The 22,963-nt window shown below is 37.6% G+C and overlaps 2 protein-coding genes and 1 long non-coding RNA gene across 3 annotated transcripts; 2 read left to right on the plus strand and 1 right to left on the minus strand.

Moving 5' to 3' along the window:
• Positions 1 to 4,204: 4,204 nt before the first annotated feature.
• Positions 4,205 to 5,766, plus strand: LOC107703137 (small integral membrane protein 7). The gene is made up of 5 exons (XM_016506036.1): positions 4,205 to 4,326; positions 4,480 to 4,521; positions 4,595 to 4,653; positions 5,281 to 5,371; positions 5,516 to 5,766. The coding sequence occupies exons 1-5, from the start codon at positions 4,301 to 4,303 to the stop codon at positions 5,529 to 5,531; spliced, it is 234 nt and encodes a 77-aa protein (XP_016361522.1). The 5' UTR covers positions 4,205 to 4,300; the 3' UTR covers positions 5,532 to 5,766.
• A 545-nt stretch (positions 5,767 to 6,311) lies between these two features.
• On the minus strand, positions 6,312 to 7,801 carry LOC107704802 (uncharacterized). The gene is made up of 5 exons (XR_001630180.1): positions 7,754 to 7,801; positions 7,277 to 7,328; positions 7,006 to 7,079; positions 6,738 to 6,798; positions 6,312 to 6,649 (listed from the first exon to the last, which is right to left on the minus strand). It is a non-coding gene; the product is annotated as an uncharacterized LOC107704802 (long non-coding RNA).
• Positions 7,802 to 12,877: 5,076 nt separating this feature from the next.
• On the plus strand, positions 12,878 to 22,439 carry LOC107657209 (bone morphogenetic protein 7-like). Its single transcript, XM_016445595.1, has 7 exons — positions 12,878 to 13,250; positions 18,243 to 18,435; positions 20,772 to 20,914; positions 21,227 to 21,442; positions 21,609 to 21,685; positions 21,774 to 21,884; positions 22,290 to 22,439. Exons 1-7 carry the CDS (start codon positions 12,878 to 12,880, stop codon positions 22,437 to 22,439), a joined length of 1,263 nt encoding a protein of 420 aa, XP_016301081.1.
• Positions 22,440 to 22,963: the final 524 nt, after the last annotated feature.

Here is a 22,963-nt window from a genome sequence, read left to right on the forward strand (position 1 = left end):
GTTTAATTTAAATGTGCAATTAAAATAAATAAAAATAAATGTATATTTTAAAGTTTAGAATTAGACAGCCTTGCGTGTAGACAACTGCATAGTGAAAATTACCCCAACGCACCACCTAGTGTCCAACCTACTCTAATACTATTATAACCTGTTTAAATGTGAACAAGGGATTTACAACATTAAAGAAATCCTTTATTTATAACATGTACATGAAAAATCTAAAAGATTAGACACAACTATGGGACACGGTCGTGCAGCAGCGAGCAACAGTGAAAGGAACCTCAAGGTTGTAAGTGTGTGAAATTGTATAGGGCCCCATTCCTATATTTTGCCTGGGGCCCCCAAATCACTAAATCCGCCCCTGTACAGAACCACTCGTTTTGCTGCTTGATCTTGAAAATTGGTGTGTCTTACCATATTATTTGAATGTGTTGTCTTAATTACGAACACACTGGTTTATAATGCAAACAGTTTTACAGTTTACTGCACATTGTTATATCTGTAACCTATTACATTTCCAAAGTAACCTTCCCAACACTGTTTACCTATAGCGGAATGAACCGGAAGTCTCACCCATAGGCTTACTTCCGCGTTGAAGAAAAAGATGGATAGTAAGTAGTTAATTAGTACTTAAATGTATAATTACACTGTAACAATTACACTTTAAAATAAAATGTAACCAATTTTGGAATCTGATTACATAATCCAGATTACATGTAATCAATTACTACCCAGCACTCTGTATACAACACTCGGTTTCATGCAGTATGTGAGAGGGAGTCCTTTCGCAGAATTATAGACCTATAGCTTTGACATCCAACCAATGCAAGCTTATGGAACGGACGGTCATGAATAGATTAATATTTGTAATTGAGAGTAGGAATATTTTTTCAGCATATCAAAGTGGGTTTCGAAAAGGGCGTAGTACTATGGATTCTATAGTTTATCTGGATAATGAAATAAGAAAGGCTCAAATTAAGAAGGAGGTGTTAGTGGGAGTCTTTTTTGACGTAGAAAAGGCATATGATATGCTGTGGAAAGAGGGGTTATTAATGAAATTAGAAAGTCTGGGAATTAATGGAAGAATGTACAATTGGATTTTAAATTTCTTGTTTGGAAGAACAATTCAAGTTAGAGTGGGAACAAAGTATTCTAGAATATATTCGATAGAGGTTAGAGTGGGAACGGAGTATTCTAGAATATATTCGATACAGAATGGAACTCCGCAAGGAAGTGTAAGTAGCCCTATTCTGTTTAACTTGATGATAAATGATATTTTTTACAGTATAGAGTGGAGTGGAGTAGGCAGATCACTATATGCTGACGATGGAGCACTATGGAAAAGGGGACGGAATATTTCATTTGTGGAAAGCAAAATGCAGTGAATGAGGTAGAGAGATGGGCTAAGACATGGGGGATTTCGGTTTTCTGTGGCGAAAACTCAAGTAATTTGTTTTTCGAATAAGAAAAATAATCCGAAATTAAACATTAAGATGTATGGTCATCAGTTGGAGCAAGTGATGGTCGTCAGATTCCTGGGTATGTGGATGGATTCAAAATTAAATTTTGGAATATATATACAGAAATTAATTGAAAAATGTGAAAGAGGGATTAATGTATTAAGGTGTTTATCAGGTGCTGATTGGGGAGCAAGTTCTCAATCATTAAAAAGAATATATAGTGCAGTAATAAGATCTAGTATAGATTATGGTAGTATAGTATACTGTTCGGCGAACAAAACTCTGCTCAAAAAAGTTGAAGTAGTACAGTCACAGGCTCTGCGTATATGTAGTGGAGCTTTTAGAACATCTCCAGTGAATGCTTTACAGGTAGAGATGGGAGAAATGCCCCTAGAACTCCGTAGGTTACAGTTGAGGATGAGATATTGGGCTGGAGTACGGGGTCACTCAGAATATGCCACGACTTCCCCACAAAAAAAAGTTCCACGGCTGTGTCATAATCGCTTCTGGTGCCCGACTCAAGCGCTCCCAGCACGTGCTGACCCTCGGCTCCCGAGGGTTTATCTCTAATAAGATCTAGTATAGATTATGGTAGTATAGTATACTGTTCGGCAAAACTCTGCTCAAAAAAGTTGAAGTAGTACAGTCACAGGCTCTGCGTATATGTAGTGGAGCTTTTAGAACATCTCCAGTGAATACAGGTAGAGATGGGAGAAATGCCTCTAGAACTCCGTAGGTTAGAGTTGAGGATGAGATATTGGGCTGGTGTAAAGGGTCACTCAGAATATCATCCAGTTAAAAATCTTTTGAAAGACTGTTGGGAATATGAATATAAAGATTTAGAGAGCTTCGGTTGGACAGTAAAGAAGGAGGCGGATAGATTAGGGATGAATAAATATGAAAATAATCCTTCTGTAGCTATTCCAGGTTCCACCGTGGTTGTTTCCAATGCCTTTGATTGACTTTCAAATACAAAAAGAAATAAATGAAAAGGAGAAGATCATTCCTATAAATATAGTAGTTCAACAGTATATAAATCAAGCATATTATTCACAGTTACAGATATATACGGATGGGTCGAAGGATCCTGAATCTGGAAGGACAGCAGCAGCAGTATATATTCCTGCATTTAAAATAAAAATAGCCAAAAGAATATCAGATCATTTGTCTGTTTTTACTACAGAATTAATAGCAATTATATTAGCACTACAATGGATTGAAGAAATACAACCAAATAATATTGTAATATGTACAGATTCAATGTCTGTTCTAACAAGTCTAATGAGTGGAAAATCTGCAGCACGGCAAGATTTAATATATGAAGTATTACAGTACTTGTTTATAATTAGACAATTAGGGATAAGGATATACTTCCTATGGGTACCGGCTCATACTGGGGTGGAGGGAAACGAGGAAGTGGACTGCTTGGCTAAGATGGCTCTGAAGCACTCAGATAGTGAAATTAATATAGCAATTAGCAAATCTGAAATCAAGAGAATTATATCAATTGAAGTAAGAAAGATATGGCAAAAGTTATGGGATAGTGGAATAAAAGGAAGGCATCTTTACCAGATACAGGGGTGTGTAGGTGAAGAGAGAATAAGATGTGGGAGTAGGAAGAAAGATGTTATTATAACAAGAATGAGGATTGGACATTCAGCTTTAAATTTAAATTTACACAAAATAGGGAAGCATGAAAATGGAAGATGTGATAAATGTGGGAATCCAGAAACAGTAAAGCACATTCTTCTAGAATGCGATGCGTATGAAAGAGAAAGAAATCAACTTAATCATAAATTAGGTTTGATGGGACATGATAAAGTATCACTCAAGATATTACTAGGGAATAGCCAAATGCAATCAAGAATTAAAGAAGAAGTGTTCAATTATCTAAAAAGGACAGGAAATATGGAAAGAATATAAATTGTAATTGTGGAATTTAAAAAAATATATATTTTTTATATAATATATACTGTATATCCTTCTCTCTACCAAATCTATGTTCACTCCACACTCCAGATCAGTAGGTGGCGGTAAAATTTTATTGCATATGAATGATTGAACCGTTCTCTGTGGACACACTGTTTTAGATGTAGTGAGAGGACATTAAGAAACACAGATTTGGTATAATAATGAGAAAATTAAATTGAAGGTGATAATTGTGTTAAATACATTCTATTATTAATCCCTCATGACATTTAAAATTGAAAATATTTTTATTTTTTAAAGCTAATAGCAGTTACCCTTGCTGGACCTGTTTTGTCCCACGTCTCAAGAATGACTTATCATTGGCTGATAGAAATGTTTTTAAAAATAGTATTTTAGATGGTAATAAGATCAAGACCCTCGATGACGTCATGATCTATTCTGTCGTTCCACCGTAAAATAACCTCTGAATCGTTCTTTTGAACTGGTTCATTAAAACTATCTATCCGAATCAGGAAACTAATCAGACTTCTAATCACTTTTAGCGAGCATGAGGGAGGTGAATGGTGCTTCTCAAACGGAAGGCTGCATCCTAAAATTCAGATGATCAGTACCGACTCGTTTTCTTTCGGTTTATTTTCGTGAATTTAAATGTGTTCAGCCTTCCGTTTAAGAGATAAGCTTTGTTGAACTGAAAAAGGCTCTGAATGAGGAGTCGATTCCCCTTGATGGAATCGATTCCCAACGCCTCGGAATCGAGGAATCGATTCTTTTTGGACTCGATTCCCAGCCCAAAGTGACAGTCGTGTCCTATATCTGCCGTCAGGAGGCGGTGATGAACGGAGGACTCATACTGTATTCATACAAAGATCGAACAAGAAGAAGACGAACCGAGGCGGATATAATCAGCCAAAATGATCGGAGATCTTTTAATTTTTGGGTAAATGTCACATTTTTCTAAAGCAGGATACATTTCGCGCTATTATTAAATAGAAAGTTGTTCGTGATGTTTATATGTGTGGTATATTATTGTCACTGTGTAACAGGAGTGTGTTTTCCTCACTTCATGCCACTGATGTTCTTATGTTTTCAGCACTCTGCTCATGAACGCCGGCGCTGTGCTCAACTTTAAACTGTGAGTGAAAGCACTAATGTTATCTGTCAGTGTTCATTTGGATGATAGCTTGCTAATCGGTGTCTGTGTGCAGAAAGAAGCGAGAAACGCAGTCTCGAGGGTTTGGCGATGAATCTGGATCGTCCAGCACTGGTAACAGCAATTCATTAACGTTGCATTATGAATAGGGATGGGCCATACCCCTTATTTTGTTTTCGATACGATACCGATAATTTTCAAGGTAGTATCGTGGATATCGATACCGATTCGATACTTCTGAACTAAACTTTTAAATTATGAAATTTAAGAAATTATTAAATTACTAAGAGTAAAATGGGTAATGAAAACCACATAACTTTGTTTAAAACGCATTTTAACCCGTTTAATCCCACATTTTTCCCAGACATGAAAATGTCCAAATGATGTGTCATTAGTAACCCTTTGAAATAATAATTTTTTATTTTTTTTTGGCAAAGTGTGTGAAAAATTGTATTTTATGGTCAGTCACAATTGTAACCGGTGGGTATCGATATATCGATACTTCGGATCGATACGCCCATCCCTAATTATGAAATAATAGTTAATTTAATATTATTGAGACAGTTTAATATTAATTGTACAGTGAGCAGACGGCTGACAGGTCACCACAGAGGCCCTAAATCTATCATGGCATAGAGCTGGAATGCATTTTTATGAAATATTAGATAAAAAATGCTGCGTTTTTGCATTTCCCCCCTTAATAGCGCTGGGGTCATATCTTACTCCTTATGCATTCTTTAGGTGACAACATCAGAGAGTTTTTGCTGAGTCTGCGGTACTTTCGCATATTCATTGCTCTTTGGAACATTTTCATCATGTTTTGCATGATCTTGTGAGTATTGACTTTATAAACTGTTGTTTTCAACTGTCATGCTCTCAGAATAATCATGTTTATGCTCTATTGAAAACAAATGTTTTTGTGGAGAGTGGCATATTTTAAAGTGTTCTTGTGTGTTTTGCGTTTGTTTGTTTTCAGGTTATTTGGATCATAGATTGCCGTTACATTGAGGATCACTACAGACACAAAAGAGAGTTATTGCAGCATTGGGTGGATGTATTGTAATGGGTTTTTGTAGTGTGGGATGTCTTGAAGTCTTATATTATCCAACGTCTTATATGACGTCTGTATATTTTGTACAAAAGTGTGAATGATTGATATTGCTTTTACTATCTGTGAATCAAATGGGGACAGAACACATGGGAACTACACTTTTGTTTGAATATAAAGCAGAGCGGTGCACTCTGAGAAGAGTTTGAATGGTCTTTTCTTAGTGCCCTATACAAATACTGGCAGTTATTTCGGTTTTAGTGGATGTATAATTCACTAAATGTAAAACCTTCGAGAACCCAGCTTTGTGACGATTCACAAGACAAAAGAAACATGTAAAAAGCTACTGCTTGTTAAGATGAAAGACTGCTTTAAAACCGTGTGCAGTAGAGAATTTAATTCTGGTGTGTTAAATGCATAAAAGCACCATTAACAACGCCATTGGTGACTAAAAAATAAAATCAGAAGATCTGACCTTTTTAAATTCCTGCATTTTAGACACTCAACCTCCAGTAATCATACGGTTTAATGTTTTATTAAACCATATGATTTAATAACTTTTTTTTTTGTTGTTGCTCAATTTGAGCAAAATTGCTCAATTTGAATTGATTTCAGTTCGAATGTCCTCTAGACAAATTTCACTCCACTGAAAAGCCAGCTTGATTTGCATTATACATTTGACCTCTATAAGGTCACCGTTGAGAAATGCAGAAAACAATTTTCATAAACGCGAAGTTCGGTTCATGGCTTAGTTTTATTGAACATGTAAAAGGTATCTGCCAGACTATTTACACTTGCATCGAACAAACAAGTTACAAGCAATAATTAGTGACTGCATTCTGAGAAGTTACAATTTAACAAACTTGAATGCTTCTTCAAAAATAGCAGGTTGGAACACTAGTAGGTCAAAATAAAAGCAACTTTAATGCTCTCAAAAGGCATTTCCTCCCCTATGGCTGGTAAACGCTAGACTGCTTGGAGAAAACCCATTGTGTACTTCATCCACTGCTCCACGTGGGTTTGGCACTGAAGGGCCTTCAGGAGCACAGATCGCTCAAACTCCTAGAAAAAGGAAGAAACCATTAGATTTAACTTGACGTTTAAGTTGGAGAACGGAAAAATAAAATACACTCTCTTGGAGAAAAAATACCTTCACGTGTGGCCATTCATCAAGGGTCACTGTGTGGTCCTCTTGAATTACAGAATTCTTCCTTTTTGAAAAGACAAAAAAAAAGGACTTAAGAACAAGAAAAGCACCACTACGCTGTATGCCAAGCTATTCTGATGGCACTTCAGACGAATTGGCTTAAAGTTTAGAGCAAATGTCAACACGATCGATCTGCTGGGGAAAAAAGATAAGTCATCACGTGCACCGGGTAAATGGCAACCAGATGAGCCAAGAACATGCTCAGCCTTACCCGTTTTAGAGTGTTAAAGACTTCTGAAACAAAGTCTGATGAATTTAAGGTTATCCATTTGGCTCCAGTATGATCTGTGGGGATGGGAGTAAACGTCAATGCCATTCCAAAACATGAACGTCAGATTTTGGCGCAACTATATGGTTGCTCAGATCATATGGCTTATTTTTGGTTATACAAAGTCAACAGTGTCGATCTGCTGGGGAAAAAAGATCAGTCATCATTGCTACCAAAAGTGTTAAAGCGAAGTCTAGAGGAAATCTAAACTCACCAAAAGCTGAGTAAGCACTATAGGAAAACTCCATGGTCCAACAGCCCACATACTGTAAAACAAATACATATAGAGTGAAATTCATAATACAGCTGCTCAGATAGTTTGGCCACTGGAAATAACCTACTGCAAAGTCGCTTAAATGATCACCAATATGCAACGTTAAAACAATTGAATAACATTAGTAACTTGTGTTTATCCATCTTACTAACAATCATATGCACTAAACAGTATAATATAATACTAAACCAGAACCAGTCAAGTTTTCATTGTCTAGAACCTTCCCGGGTGCATCGAAAATGAGCCACGTGCTCAGCGCGGAACTACACCAAAATCCTTAGTTTTAATTTGTACAACTTTAGCACTGTGGGTAGTTTGGTAAAACACCTACAGAACGTGATTTTAAAAACTTCTCCAGTAGATAAAAAACTATTTAAAAAAAAAAAAAAACGAAATCACAAAGTGAATATTACTCACCCTTCTCAAGAAAGACGGAACTGGGAAGAAAGAACGTGCGAACCCGCGCTTTTATAGTTCATGCGCATGCGCAGTGAGCGTTTGTTTCGATGACGTCAGGTTGGGTTCCAAGTTCCAACCTCTGATCTAAAATAATATGTATTATAAATCGATGGTTCTAGCATTAAAAGACTAAATGGATAAGAGGTACATTTCTTACATATATACCATTTAAACCATCTGTGTTACACGCAAGCCACGTTTGGTCCTCCTTTAAATGTCACTGTTGTCATTTAGTTCATGTACAGAATATGCCTGAAGAAAGTGTTGCATCGCTAAGATTTTTTTGAAGAATAAGTTTTGTAAAATCCTTGTTTGGTATTTAGATGGTTAAACAATTTACAGTGTTACGATATCTATACAAAAAAATCTATAAACAATATCTTTCATTTGCAACATTGACTTTTTTACTTTTGCTGGTTGCTTTTCAATTTCTCTGTGTTTTTCCATAATTTGTCCGAAAGGTGGCAGTAAAGGCTAACTTTGAAGTTACCTTCTTTAAATACAGCCTCCCTATCTACATTTAATGAATTGTTGTTTCCAGAGTTCCATGTGAACTTTATTCAGTTAAGATTTGTACTTTTCAGAACAATGATGTTTTTATTCAGTGTCTCAAAACACAGAAACGTTGTGCATAGTCGCGTTCCCTTACGAAAAAGAAGTTTATTCAAGTGTGCTATTAGTATACTTCTTTTAAACTAAAAATAGGAAAGTATACTTTTAGTCTACTTTTTATGTACTTCTCAGAAATGGGCTTTATGTACTTCTCAGAAATATACTTAAAATGACATTTAAGTATAACTTGCTCAAATAAACTTGAAGTATACTACTTTTTGGTAAGGGTTAACATAATTATTAATGAATAAATGTGCAATACATATTTCTTTACATTGTAGAATCAATGCAAAACATTACCAAACACTTTTCGCACCATACACATAATAATAATAATAATATTAATAATGATGGTGATGATGATAATAATAATTTCGTCATATTATCCATGGACAGGTATCTGTGGGGGCAGATCATGGTCACACTTTGAGACGCACAAACTTGCACGCACCGTAGGACAATTAGCGCCTATTTGTGTGATTACGTTAGCACATCTTGTGTTTTGTAAGTGGAGTACATACAGAGCACGACTGAATGAGCTGTCAGCACATGAGGGCGCCTCCCAGCTCTTTGTTTTAGCACAAAGAAACTCAAGTCGTGAATTATCATCTGAGGGATTATCTCCCATCAACAGCTGATATTAAAGAGAGCCCTTCCCCCAAAAGTGTCTCTGGTGCAAAACATCCCTTCAAAACGTGTGAAGTGCCGCTTTTAGTCTTGCTAAACCATTTTAATCACGCAGACTCTAAAATAGAAATGATTAATGCAGTTCTTTGTTTATTTAGGCTATTTTAATATTTGTACTTTTGAAATGTATTGAGGTGATTTTTAAAAATCTAATTTCGATTATATTTGATACTAAAACAGATACGATTATCTAAAGTGATTTCTGAATTAGCAGACGTGATTAATGCAAATATTGAATAGTACAACAGTTTGGATGGCTATATAGCTGCTTTAAATGGCTGCTTGCTTTGTTTGTTGCGCGATTTAGTTTGAGAGATTCCACCTGACAAATGCTTTGTTTGAGTAGCTTGTTCAACAGTTGGTGGTTGCCATTGACTTCCATAGTAGGAAAAAAACATACTATGGAAGTCAATGGCAACCACCAACTGTTTGATTACCAGCAATCTTCAAAATATCTTCTTTTGTGTTCAACATAAGAAAGCAACTCATACAGGGTTGGAACGACATGAGGGTGAGTAAATGATGACAGAATTATCATTTTTGGGTGAACTATCCCCTTAATGTTGCCTGATTTCTGGCGTGTTTAAACTAGTGTGAGGACTCAAGCTCTTAAATTCCATGGGAGGAACACAATGCTTATTTTAATTTTTAAGTACTGAAACCATATTATAAAAAGGCAATAACCTGGTTTATATTATATTAGATAGCCTACCAATTTCTAAGGCCTCTAATTAAGGCCTCTTGTTGTACACAATACTATACTTTCTGTCGTCTGATTGATAGTTTATATACTTAGTAGTATAATATGCTAAACACATTCTCCTTCAGGTCGTGGTTCACATGTCATTTTGCTGTAAAATCTTTACTAATTTTTATAAAGTAAATGTAAGAAGAACTTTTATATTGTAACATTTGAAGATGAACATTTACTTGATTATCCATAAATCTTTTTAGAGAAATCATGTTAAAATATAAGTATCAAATATGACACGCACACACACACACACACACATATGATAACAAATATGATACTTTTGAGAAATATTTATCTCTCAATCATCTCTCAATTCATTGTATTGCATTGCATACATACATTTTGCCTCCACAATAAAAACTACAAAGCTTTATCATAAACTAAGCATTTAAATATCAAGCATTACTAAGAAATATTATTAGGAGATATAGAGTGACAACTAATATGCATTTCATATGCATTTTATGTAAGAAGTCTGCTATTACGGTTATAGGCTCCAGAGCTAATTGATATACATTACAATTAGAATTTCATCTTACGTTTTGGCCACATAAATATCAGCGACTGCACCAAATTGCACATTTTTCCTCAGTTTGGGCCTCTGGATAAATCTGAGGTGTTTTTCCTCCTTGAGTATGAGCTCCATATTCTCCTATATCAGTCATAAAAGACTGATGAATCAATTATGATACTGTTTTAGATTTTTTTGTTTCATCTAAACTTTTCCATTTCAAAAAATGACCTTTTCTGACTATTATTTCATACGTTGGCTTTACATGATCAAATAATGTTGATTAAAGTCAATGTATTGTTATTCTCATGATGAATCCAGATGTATTTATTTCCTGACTGTACATTTAAACACACACAGCAGATCTTGCTAATTTAAGTGCACATTAATATCTCAGAAAGAGGAGAGACAGCTTCGAAGAGAGAAAGATATGTTCTTTACAGTGAAACAGCTATTTTTATGGGCTGGCCTGTTCTCTTCTGTGTAGCCTAACCCTCATCACAGGGCCCAGGACAGCTTTCTAGGTTGTCCCCCCACCCAAACTATCAACCGCCTCCCTAGCACAGCCCAGGTCTGCAGAGGAAAAGTGTCAGGGAAAGACTAGTAGAGTTGGTGAGATCACTGGTGCCTTTCAGCATGGGCAGTACGTATGAGCTAACCTGGGTGTGGGACTCGTTTGACCTTTTGGCTCAGGCTGGCCGCTGCACGCAGACTGCAAGCACAGCAGGAGGGTGGTGCTGGTTGCCAGACTGGTGTCTCCAGGCTCCAGCACAGGGAAAAGAGGCCCTAACCACAGCAGGTGGTCAGCAACATGCCAGATCGTCCATGCTGGAGCTGTCATTGCATTGTCTTTCAGAGTCCTGTCATGACTTGCCTGATGTTTGTTCCCTAATCGGACAGAGATTAAGGCAGACGGAGAGTGAAACACGTTTAACCCGTGGTGGGCTACAGGTCAAGGATGTGCTGGGGTTTGCATTGATCAGGTCAGGAGGTAATTGTGTGCTCAGATGGAGAAGGCTATGATTAACCTCGAGAAAATAAAGCAGGATTCTGTTATGGAACTGAGTAAGGGATAGCGCTGAACTGTCAACAGAAATGTATCACGGTAGCGAGAGTTTATCCCAAAGTACCACAGCTATTGTTGCTACTGTAAAACAGTTAATTAAAACAAACATTTTAAACACATTTTCTTTTTTAAATAACTCTGGTGACTGAACAATATCTAAATTTTATTGTAGTAATAATAATAATTGTAATAACTTTTTGCAAGGTTTACCATTCATATATAAGTTCCCTCAGTATTATCAGCAGTTTTCGCATTGCTCAATAGCTAATTACCCTCCTCCATCCCCAACTCCTCCTCTGTCAGTCGGGATTCAGCCTTCTGATTATTCTTGAATCAGACTAATTCTAAAATGTGTACATAAAATGATTGAACTTTAACAATATCTGCAATACATTTATGTTAGTTCTGTTCTGTTTACCCTGGGGGGTTATCGCTGCTCTCCCTGCTCTCATCCATGCTAGGCTGCAGGGAGTTCTTGCCCAGAACAGAACCATACCGCCAATCCAAACTGTATGCTAATTGTCAATCATCTTTGACGATAGTGGTTCTGACAGAACTGATGCCAAATATCAGTGTGTCTTTACTAATACTATCATAGTATTCTCAACAGTTAATGTCGCTGTTTACTAAAAGGCAGCCCGGTGTACTTTACACAGTTGTTAACTGTAGGCTAAAGGAAAATGCAAACTTTTTAGATGGTGTAAATAGTCACATGACCAGAGGCAAAGTCTTCTCACTTAAAAAAAAAAAAAAAAAGCTATTTATTTAGCCCATTTACTTACAGTTTGCATCATTGAGCTATCAAAGAGGTAAAACTGATCCCTAATAATAATAACATCCCTTGCGAAAATTAACCATGGTTTTATTATAGTAAAAGTGTAGTAACCATGGTTTTTGGTGCACTGATTACCATTTGTATAACCACAGTTTTACTACAAATACCATGGTTAAACTATGGTTAGTGTAGCAAGACCATGGTTAATTTGTGGTTACCATGGTTTAACTATAGTAGCCATGGCTTTTTGGTTTTATTTTGGTATTTGTAGTAAAACTGTGGTTAATCAATCTGATGAAGAAAAAAAGACATGGTTACTACACTTTTACTATAATAAAACATGGTTAATTTTCGTGATGTGCAAATGTGCCTGTACTAATTAGAACATAATTCCCAGCAAACTAGTCGTTTTATGTTGTTGTGTAGGCTACTAAAAGACAGCCCATGTGCGCCCGCCCCACCCACGAGCTGCAGCGGGCTATTTAAAGCGTGAGACCATCAATGCAACTTTACACATCATGCTGCATTTATCTCTGGATTGGATTATTAAACACAGTCAGTGTATTTAAAACCAACTCAACTTCGTGATATAATCAAACGAAGTAGCAAGACTTACTGTCAGCTCAGGACTTATTCTTTATTATCAGGACTTTATTTTGAAGAATAAGTTATTAAATATGATTGCAGTGCAGCTGATCTCAGCTTTGATAGTGGCGTGTGGTTGCAGCGCGCTCGCCGACGCAATGCAAGCAAACTTCAGTCTGGATAATGACATTCAGTCCAGCTTCCTCCAGCGGCGGCTGAAGAGCCAGGAGCGCAGGGAGATGCAGCGGGAGATCCTCTCCATCCTCGGGCTGCCGCACCGGCCCCGTCCGCTCCTGCAGGAGAGGCACACCGCGGCTCCCATGTTCATGCTTGATCTGTATAATAACGCCATCCTGGAGGACTCTTATAAACCGGCGTACACCACCCCGGGACCCCCGATGGTGACCCAACAGGACAGTCGCTTTCTCAGTGATGCCGACATGGTGATGAGCTTTGTCAATCTGGGTGAGCGCTTTATGATATACAATCTATAAAAACAATAAAATAAATAAATAAAAAACCTGAAGTAGCCTAAATGTGTGGATGGATTGCTAATGGGATTACTTGATTTGGTACCAAACATGATTCCTAGATTCAAATGTTAGATCAGTTTCTACTTTAATCAGTTTATCAAAGAGGATCTTATCTGTTCCTAGGTGGATTCCATCTTTCTCCCTCTTCTTATCATAAATCAGTTTGGCTGTATTCTTGAGAACTATGACTTTTTGGCAATGCCAAACCTTCTTGTTCTTTTCCCTCTTGATTCTTATAGTTGTTAAAAAAAATACTATGAGTGTTTTATGATAAAATGGTACTTGCAGTCATTTGGGATTATTTTGTTGTTAATTAGTTTTACATTTTTATATTCTAAATTATATTTAGGTATGAATGAGATCATGTATGTTATTAATCATAGTTCATAGCTAATATTTTAGCGCAATGTGTTCAGAAAATGTATCCCCAAATTTAGTAGCAGCTAAATGTATTTATTTTTATTTAAATTTATTACATTGATTTTTATATACAGTAAATGTATTCATTTTTATTTCGCAGCTGTCCATCAGTCATTTCATACACAAATAATGTGTTTTGCAGTATTTTTTTTTGCCATTTCCGAGAGATTGAGAAAATATGATTTATTATTATTATAATCACTATCGTTATTAGCATTTACTTTTCTAAATCGACTTGTTCAACACGGTTAAATATAACAGCAGCAAGCACATATCCAGTTTCCACAGAATCCCCTCAAAGCTCTAAGACATGGGGTTTAATGGGGCTTTGTTTCGCATGACTAGGATTTAGGGAGGCATTTTTGAAGAGCGCTGAGGGCAGTAGACATGGAGGGTCACATACATCATCCAAACACTCTTGCTTTCAAGACTAGACCTTCTAATGTGTGTTAAGTGTGGTCAAAAGAGATGCTGAATACTTGAATGACGGGGCATTGATTTTAGGCTTAGATGTGAATGTAAATGCAGCTGTGTGAAACTAATGATGCAAATGTTTTTGCAAGTGTGAGTATTTATTAAGTTCAGAAGTGCACGATCTGGTCAGTGACTTCCTTGAGCATTTCTCAAACCCAGTTCTTGTCTTTATATTGTCTTCAGTATTCCAATGCGCTGTAATTCACCATACAGCTGCAATACCTTCCAGCACAAATGACAGCTGCAGCGTATGCTGCGTTTAGAAGTGGAAAATAATGCACGTTTTGGGTGACCTCTTGGGAATTTCATCAAAAGTATCTATCATCTATCTATCTGTAAGTAACTAGTCGGAACACCCTGTCAAGCAACTGCCTTAGCAAACTCCTATAAAGACATGCATCTCTTCAAACCTCAAATCTCTCTTCAAACTATACTAAAGGTTTATATAACCTTCAAATTTCAAACTGTTCATGTATCAAACTACACAATGTTTAAATAACCTTCAAACTGTTTTAAACTTCCAGGCAAGGCTTTCTTAGGCCAACAATCCAAATCGGTTTTTGACAAACCTTTTCCTTTTCATATTATGGTGAAAAAAGGCCTGTATGACCTTCAGGTTTTTACTTTCAAGTTCTGTCTTTACTTTTCAACTCTTAAACAATGCTTTGTCATCAATGTGTGCTACTTTTCTAGTTTTAATTTGCAGAGAGGTTGTGGTTTCCAGCAACCTGGCTGTGACCTTATAGCGCAACTTGTGGTAAAAAATGACTCCAGTTTTCCATGTTTATCTGAGTTTGTCACTGATGCTCCTACTAAGAAAACTGTAAAAATCCACCAAAATCTTTCTTATCGGAATCATTTACAAGACCTGGCCTTGTAGATTTGAAACTAAAACAGCTGAATGAAGTTTTTGACATGGAGCATAAGGCCTATATAAGATAAAAGTCAACCAAGATTACCATAACTAAACATAAACAAACAGTGATTGCTTATGTGAATTGTTAATCCAAATTCCAGCGAACTCTTAAGTCAGTGTAGAAGCATGCACAATAAGCAGTGTACAAATCCATCTGTTTATGTTCATAAGCCGATTTTAAAGAAAGTAAGCAGATCTTCTATCAGATTTCTAGCATCGGCACCAAAAGCCGATTAGACCTCCAATTAGTTTTTCAGCTCTGCTCAGAAAACACACTTTTCATTGTCTGATGATCAGCATTCAGCCTGGAATTTAAACAATAGAACATCCTGTTATTGTCTTCTAAAGTCTATTCTTGTAAACGCACTTTTTTTTCATGATCTTTGAATGATCATTTATGAGCTTTTTTAGCCAAATGTTGATGTACGCAATAAAATGCGACCGACAGATTAATTGCCGTAATTAATTCGATTAAAATCTTTAATTGATAGATAGCCCATATCCCACAGCGGAAAAGGCTTACGCTTGCATCTGTGAGTGTAATGACTGTTTTTACTCAACAGAGATTATAACAATTAAAACTTTGTTTTCTGCCAAGTGTATTGGCCCTCATTCCAGTCCCCTGATCAAGAGCTAAGTGTTAAAACACAGCACATGGTGCGACATGCATATCTGATCTTTGCATCTTATGGCCTTTCACATAAACACACCAAACCTTACAAGCAATTATTGCCTTCATAAAATACCCATGTTTTCCTTTCCACTGTTTAATTGCGGTCAAACAAATGACTCGCTATTTTGAGTATGTGCATGCCTCAGAGTTTTTCCTCTCTGAGTGCTTCCCCCAATAATCATGCTCTCGCAAGACAGTGAGAAGTTGGAAAAGACTCAAGTGCATCGCTGTTCCTTAGCACTTGATGTCATGAACTTACAGACAGGATGTGCATAAAATTAAGAGGAATCGTCATAACAGATTCCCTGCATACCTGCAGGAGGTCACTTGAAAAGCTTGGAATGGGTGGAAGGGTGGAACTCAAGGATGACAGATTGGTTGTAAAAGCTGCACGAAACCTCCAGGAAATGTTTATGCCACCATCAGGCTGGAAATTCTGAGGATCGGCAGGCTCAGCTGGGTTTGGGCTGGGTTGATACAACACTGGGGTTAAGTCAGTGTTGACCGAGACTTCATTATAATTCTTTCCTCTGCACTCATTGAGATACGTTATTTTAGTCGCTCTTGGTGTTCATGGACGTGGATTGACGCAGATTAAGATGCCAAAAAAGAGGACATGAGGCCTACCCTACTAAAAAGACTAGCTTTGAACACTTTGAACTTTCCTGCTGGTTATGCTGGAGTGGTGCTGTTCAAGCTGGCCCCTTTGGTGAAGCTGCTTGAGAAGGCTGGTGGTGATCCCAGCATCCACAACCCAACATATGCTGGTCTTTTCAACAGGATGGTGACAACCTTCTCCCAGATGTGGTCAACCATGTCTGGTATACTTGGGACAAGCCAGATGCTACTCAAGACCTCTTCCTCATCCGGAATTAGATTATTTTACCACAGTTAACAGGTCTCTCAGGTTAGCGCTGCGAGGAGCCACCAATATACAGCCTGAATGTGCATGTGTATCCATTACGTATATGTATATTCGGGGCACCGTTGGTTTCCGGGCCAGGCCTTTAGCTTTTCTTGTGGTTGGCACATGTGTGTGATTGAAGTCTATGGTGGGTGGGTGCAGGGCCTGTGGTTTCTCCCCCAGCTTCGGTCCCCAGGGTACTCAGCGCCCAGATCAGTCACCAGCTTATGGAAGCAAACATTTCTTTTTTGGACACAGTGATGTGGGTGAGGCAATCAAGTGTAAGCGCTCAGTGTGACTCCACAGCGTTTCTGACAGAATGAAGTCTGGTGCAGTGACTTATGCTGTGGTGTCAGTGTGTGTGCTCATTGGTTGGCAGCGGTACTGTGAAGTCAAACGAGACAAAAGAAAAGCTCGTAGTTTGCATTCGGACCAAACCAAATTTAGATGATTTTTTTAACCAGCTCACACATATGTGTCTCACGCACAGTTAGCCGAGGCAGGAAATGTTACATCCTAAGGCTACATATTACACACAAGTTTGCAAGCACAGATTCATAGAAATTGTCCATGTAAAATTCCAATTAATATGAGCTCATGAGCTTTTTAACATTTTTAAGGCAATATGTAAATTCATCAGTCACTCAAAATAGACCTCAATTACATAATAAAAATATATTTGTGACCCTGGACCACAAAACCAGTCTTAGGTCTCTGGGGTATATTTGTAGCAATAGCCAAAAATACATTGTATGGGTCAAAATTATAGATTTTTCTTTTATGCCAAAAATCATTAGGATATTAGTAAAGATCATGTTCCATGAAGATATTTTGTAAATTTCCTACTGTAAATATATTACATTTTAATTTTTGATTAGTAACATGCATTGCTAAGAACTTCATTTGGACAACTTTAAAGAAACAATATTTCTCAATATTTTCGATTTTTTTTTTGCACCCTCAGATTCTAGATGTTCAAATAGTTGTATCTCGGCCAATTGTTGTCCTATCCTAACAAACCATACATCAATGGAAAGCTTATTTATTCAGCTTTCAGGTGATGTTTAAATTTCCATTTCGAAAAATTGACCCATATGACTGGTTTTGTGGTCCAGGGTCACATTTAAATAATTCAATTCAATATGCTCAGATGTTCTGTTACATATATCTGAAGGTTCTCTTTAATAGGGAAAAATACAATCTAAAAATGTCACACTTCAAAAAATTAAAAGGCTTTTATTCAACTGGCTGGTTTATGATATAAAACATTAAAAAAAAGGATCTTATTAATAATGGGCTGCAAACCCACGGCTGTGAAGGAGACACCTCGAAGAAGACATTTGTGGCCAAAATGCCACAAATAATATAAAACATTTTAAAAAACTTTATCAATATAATGAAGTATAGCTGGATGAATAAATTATTTATAATATTTGAATGATGAAAGTATAATAGAAATGACTTTTTCTTTAAGGACAGTTACATTAATATAATATAGTATATACTGACCATTAAATTTACCTTCCCTTTTCTGTAGTGGATCTAGATGAAGACCTCCGTCTCTATCATCAGCACCACAGAGAGTTTCGTTTTGACCTGTCCCGCATACCGGCGGGGGAAACCGTGACAGCTGCGGAGCTCCGCATCTACAAGGACTTTGTACATGAGCGCTATGAAAATGAGACTTTCCGTGTCAGTGTGTTCCAGGTGCTCCAACAGCAGCCCAAAAGGTATGTCATTATAAAATACATAGAAACATAATTGTATTTGGCCGTTCAAGTCCTTGACATCATACAGAACATTACTTGTTCAACTGTGCATGATTCAATCGTTCATGATATTCCAAAATGTAATTAATTGTTTCATCTTGGAAGCCATATTCTTTTTCGGCTGACTTTGCAAATCCCATCTCAACCACTCTTTTCCAACCTCCTTGTCCATTGTGGTACCTAACACCCACTTTCATGATCCAATCAATTCCCTGTTCTACTCTAAAATAGGTCCGATTATGCAAGTAAAGTAAGTTTTTCACATTGACTTTGGATGTGCATCTGTTTGCCCTTGGCATTTAATGGTTTGGTTATTTATTGTGTAAGTCAAGGATATAATTTTTCAGATATGTAAAAGCTAATTCATGACTTTGGTATGTTCTCGTTGGTTGGGTTTTTAAAAGAGTAGTTTGCAAAGGCCTGCAGGCATAATAATAAAAAAAACAAAACATTTCATGTCTGAAATGAAACATATGCCACCACCCACACTTTTTAGCCTAAATGTAGGAGTGATGGACTTACACACACACACACACACACACACACCACACACTGATTTGTCTGCCCAACGGTACATGTCTAGTGCCAGGGCTCCCACAGAATTCCTCAATCTGATTTACGGTGTGGCCGCTAACAAGCAGTGAGAGCAGCCACCATTACAGAACCATTACTGTCAATAATTGAGATGCAGAGTCCTCAGTGGAAGGGAGGTTCTCCGCCCCGGACATCTGGAGAAACCCCCCATTCCTCGACCCGAAATTATTTACCCTTCATTCCCTCATCCATGATCACACCTCCTTGGAAAGTTTCTGATTGTGTCCGTAAAGCGGATAACCTGAAAAAGTCCTCCAGGTGAGACATGCTCAGACAGACTGTCTCTCTTGAGGTTTCCATTGCCTGTTCTAAATTACAAGCACACTAAAGCATTATCCACCCCCGACGCACACATTCCCTGTGAAGACCACCCATTGTGAATCATCCTTCCTGCACCTCTCCTATTGTCATGCAGAGACGGTTTGCCCCGTTGAAGTGCACAGACAGCAAGGTGACTAGACAGGAGGAACATAAAGACCTAGTCTCTTGTTGGCCTCAAGGTCTGAAATCCTACCTGTAAGTCAAGTCATTGTTCTGGAGAGCCATCCAGAAGCCCTGTTTTCATCACCGGAGGACAATCTGATCTCTGAAACATCACATTTAATAAGAACGAACTTTGACGCTATCTTGGGAACTTGTTGTTGCCTGCGCTGCGTCAGTTGTTTTTGATTTCATGGCTCGTATCAGCCAGACCTCAAGTTCTTATCTCATGGAGTAGAGCTTATTTTGTGGTATCTGTATCTGAGAAGGACAACAAGTCCTGGCATGTCATGGCATTTTCGCATCTCATTTCTGCAGTTTGTAAACTTGTCTGCAGAGAAAACCTCAATGATGCTAATAGTATCTCAAATTTGACTACATTATGTGAACAGGGTGTTTTTAAACAACTGAAGTGAAAGTCTCTCTGAGGGTTATTTACTGTGGTGGACATTTTAATGTGCGGTCATATTTACATTGTCTGACAATTTTTTATTTTTTTGCAAAATCTAATAATTTCAATGGGAATCTACGGTGCCCTGCACATGACATGCAAGAAAAAATAAATAAATCGTGCGCACAATTTACTAATTAGTTCCCTTGATGTACTAAAACGTGGACACGATTACGATTTCATTCCCTCGATTTGCTAAATCGTGTACACAATTTACTAATTAGTTCTCTCGATTTATAAATCGTGTGCACGATTTAGCAAATCGAGGGAACGAATTAGTAAATCCTGTGCACAATTTATAAATCGACGGAACTAAATAGTAAAGCGTGCACACGATTTAGCCTACTATTTTTTTCATGCATGCCATGTGCGGGGCTCCGTAGGAATCTACACAATCAGGAATTTCACATTAGATCGAAAGTTTTCACCATGCAAATTTCGCAGCAGGTTTGAGATAAGACTTTCGGATTCGCCGCGTTGACCAACAGTTTGAAAGTTATTTCTACGTGAGCTGTGCTTTATACATGATTGACAACAGACAGTTGACCTTTTTTATCCATTAAATTGTATAAAATTGATCCTACCATTACTATCAATGTGAAACGTAGACTTAGACCAGTAATCCCAGAACATTCTAGCATTGCGTTTTTGGGTTTAGCATGGGTAAAGAGCACTAATGTAAAACCTAGGTGTTTTTTATTGTTTCAGTGATCATATCCACTTTTTGCGTTTGTAATAAAGAGCTATTGACCCATATTTGACCTCTTTGTAGGGAGCTGTACCTGCTAGACTCACAAGTGGTATGGGCGGCAGAAGAGGGATGGCTGGTATTTGACCTCACGGTCACCACTAACCACTGGGTTATAAACCCAGGTCAGAATTTGGGACTGCAGCTCTCTCTGGAAACCGCATACGGTGAGCATCTTCAAGATAACTTTATAACACAACCTGCCAAACTACCATCCTAAACAATCAAATGGCCATTTGGGATGGGGATAGAAACGTCTGTCATCATTTACTCACCCTCATGTCGTTCCAAACATTTCTTTATTCTTTGAAACACAAAAGTAGATATTCACATCAGAAACATCAGGGCGCGCCAGTGATTTTCTGGACACCCAAACAGTTGACAAATTATTCAAATTATTGGAATGACGTGATGTTTAGAATTTCAGAATTGTATGTATTCGAACTCATGGACAGAACTGTCACTGTCGCCCTCTGCAGGTGAAAGAATGAACCCAAGGAGAGCAGGTCTGGTGGGCAGCACTGGACCTCGGAATAAGCAGCCATTTATGGTGGCGTTTTTGAAAGCGTCAGGAATCCATCTCCGCAGTGTTCGCTCAGCATCAGGAAACAAACAGAGGGGTCCCCACCGCTCTAAAAACCCCAAACCTGGTGTTGCGCCCAGCCAGGTGGCTTTGAAGACAGCTGAGGCCGCAGGTGACACTTTATTACTAACTTTGTGTTAGTTCATTGTTGTAATTTAATTTTCAGGCTTTTTAATTTCTACCAGAAATATATAGCTTCATACTTAATAAGCATACAGTTTATTAATGTGTTATTAACAAAAGTGCTACATATTTATTCTTCCTCCTGTTCTATGCAGAGGGTTCCAGTGTAGACCCCAAACAGGGCTGCAAGAAGCATGAACTCTATGTCAGCTTTAGAGATCTGGGATGGCAGGTACTGTGATCAGCTTCCTGTTTTAGACTCCTCTTTCATTGCGGGCCTTTATCTCCTCTAAACTTTCTCATCTTTCTTGTGTTTCCAGGACTGGATCATTGCTCCAGAGGGTTACGCTGCATACTACTGTGAGGGGGAATGTGTGTTCCCCTTGAACTCTTATATGAATGCCACAAACCATGCTATTGTACAGACACTGGTGAGTCCCACAGTCATTTTCTGTGTTAAAGGAATAGTTTACCCCGAAATGAAAATTTGGTAATCTTTAACAAACCCCCGTGTAATATCAAACTCACATGATTGTGTTTCTTATATAATGATATTTAAATGTTTTGGACGTCAATGAGATCCAAAACAGAACCAAATTAATTGGTTATTCCCTCTTAAATAAAATCTATTGATTGATCAAAGCCCAAATCGAATATGGCGACATGTCAATAACATCAAACTGTGTATAATTGCGTATACTTTGCAGAGTTCTCTGAGGAGTTTGATGGTCATTAGTTTAATTCGACTATTCAATATTTTATATACTCATGTTCTGCAGTTATAATTATGTTACAATGAAATCATGTCAAATCATGTGTTTCTCTGCTTATCCTAGGTCCATTTCATAAACCCAGAAACAGTCCCAAAGCCCTGCTGTGCTCCTACTCAGTTACATGGAATCTCCGTTTTGTACTTTGATGACAGTTCCAATGTAATACTGAAAAAGTACCGCAACATGGTCGTCAGAGCCTGTGGATGCCACTAATTACTACGCATGCCCTGGAAAAAATAAGGGATGCAAATACTTTTCAAGTGCCTAGAGAGGAAAGAGACTCATTACTGGAGCAAAACTGGACTCTTTTGTTAGAGGAGTGTACATCCAAAGCATACATTTTCATTTAAAATTCAAAACTCCTGGAACTGTATGAGGTTGACCACAGCTGAGTCAAGTGTGTGGTGTTCTGGCTTTCATTTCTGCACAGAGAGCCAAGTTTGGAATATCAAAGAGGACATACAGAGAGAAAGAACTGGCCTTAGAGATTTAACCAGACTGATCGGGGAAAAGGCAGTGGATTTAAGCACATTGCTTTATAGAGACTTCTTTACAAAAAACACTAGCATGAATTCACTAAAGTAATTCCTGGAAAATTCCTGCCATGACTTATCTTGAACGTATAAGAAAGTCTGAGACCACTAGTAAAAATGTTTCTATTGTGGATTTTCTTATTTAATTTTTTTTCTTCTGTTAACAACTAAGCACAACAATGTGAGTTAAAATGAACGGGAATG

This window comes from Sinocyclocheilus anshuiensis, unplaced genomic scaffold, assembly GCF_001515605.1.
Source record: "Sinocyclocheilus anshuiensis isolate Anshui unplaced genomic scaffold, SAMN03320099.WGS_v1.1 scaffold37, whole genome shotgun sequence".
NCBI lineage: Eukaryota > Metazoa > Chordata > Actinopteri > Cypriniformes > Cyprinidae > Sinocyclocheilus > Sinocyclocheilus anshuiensis.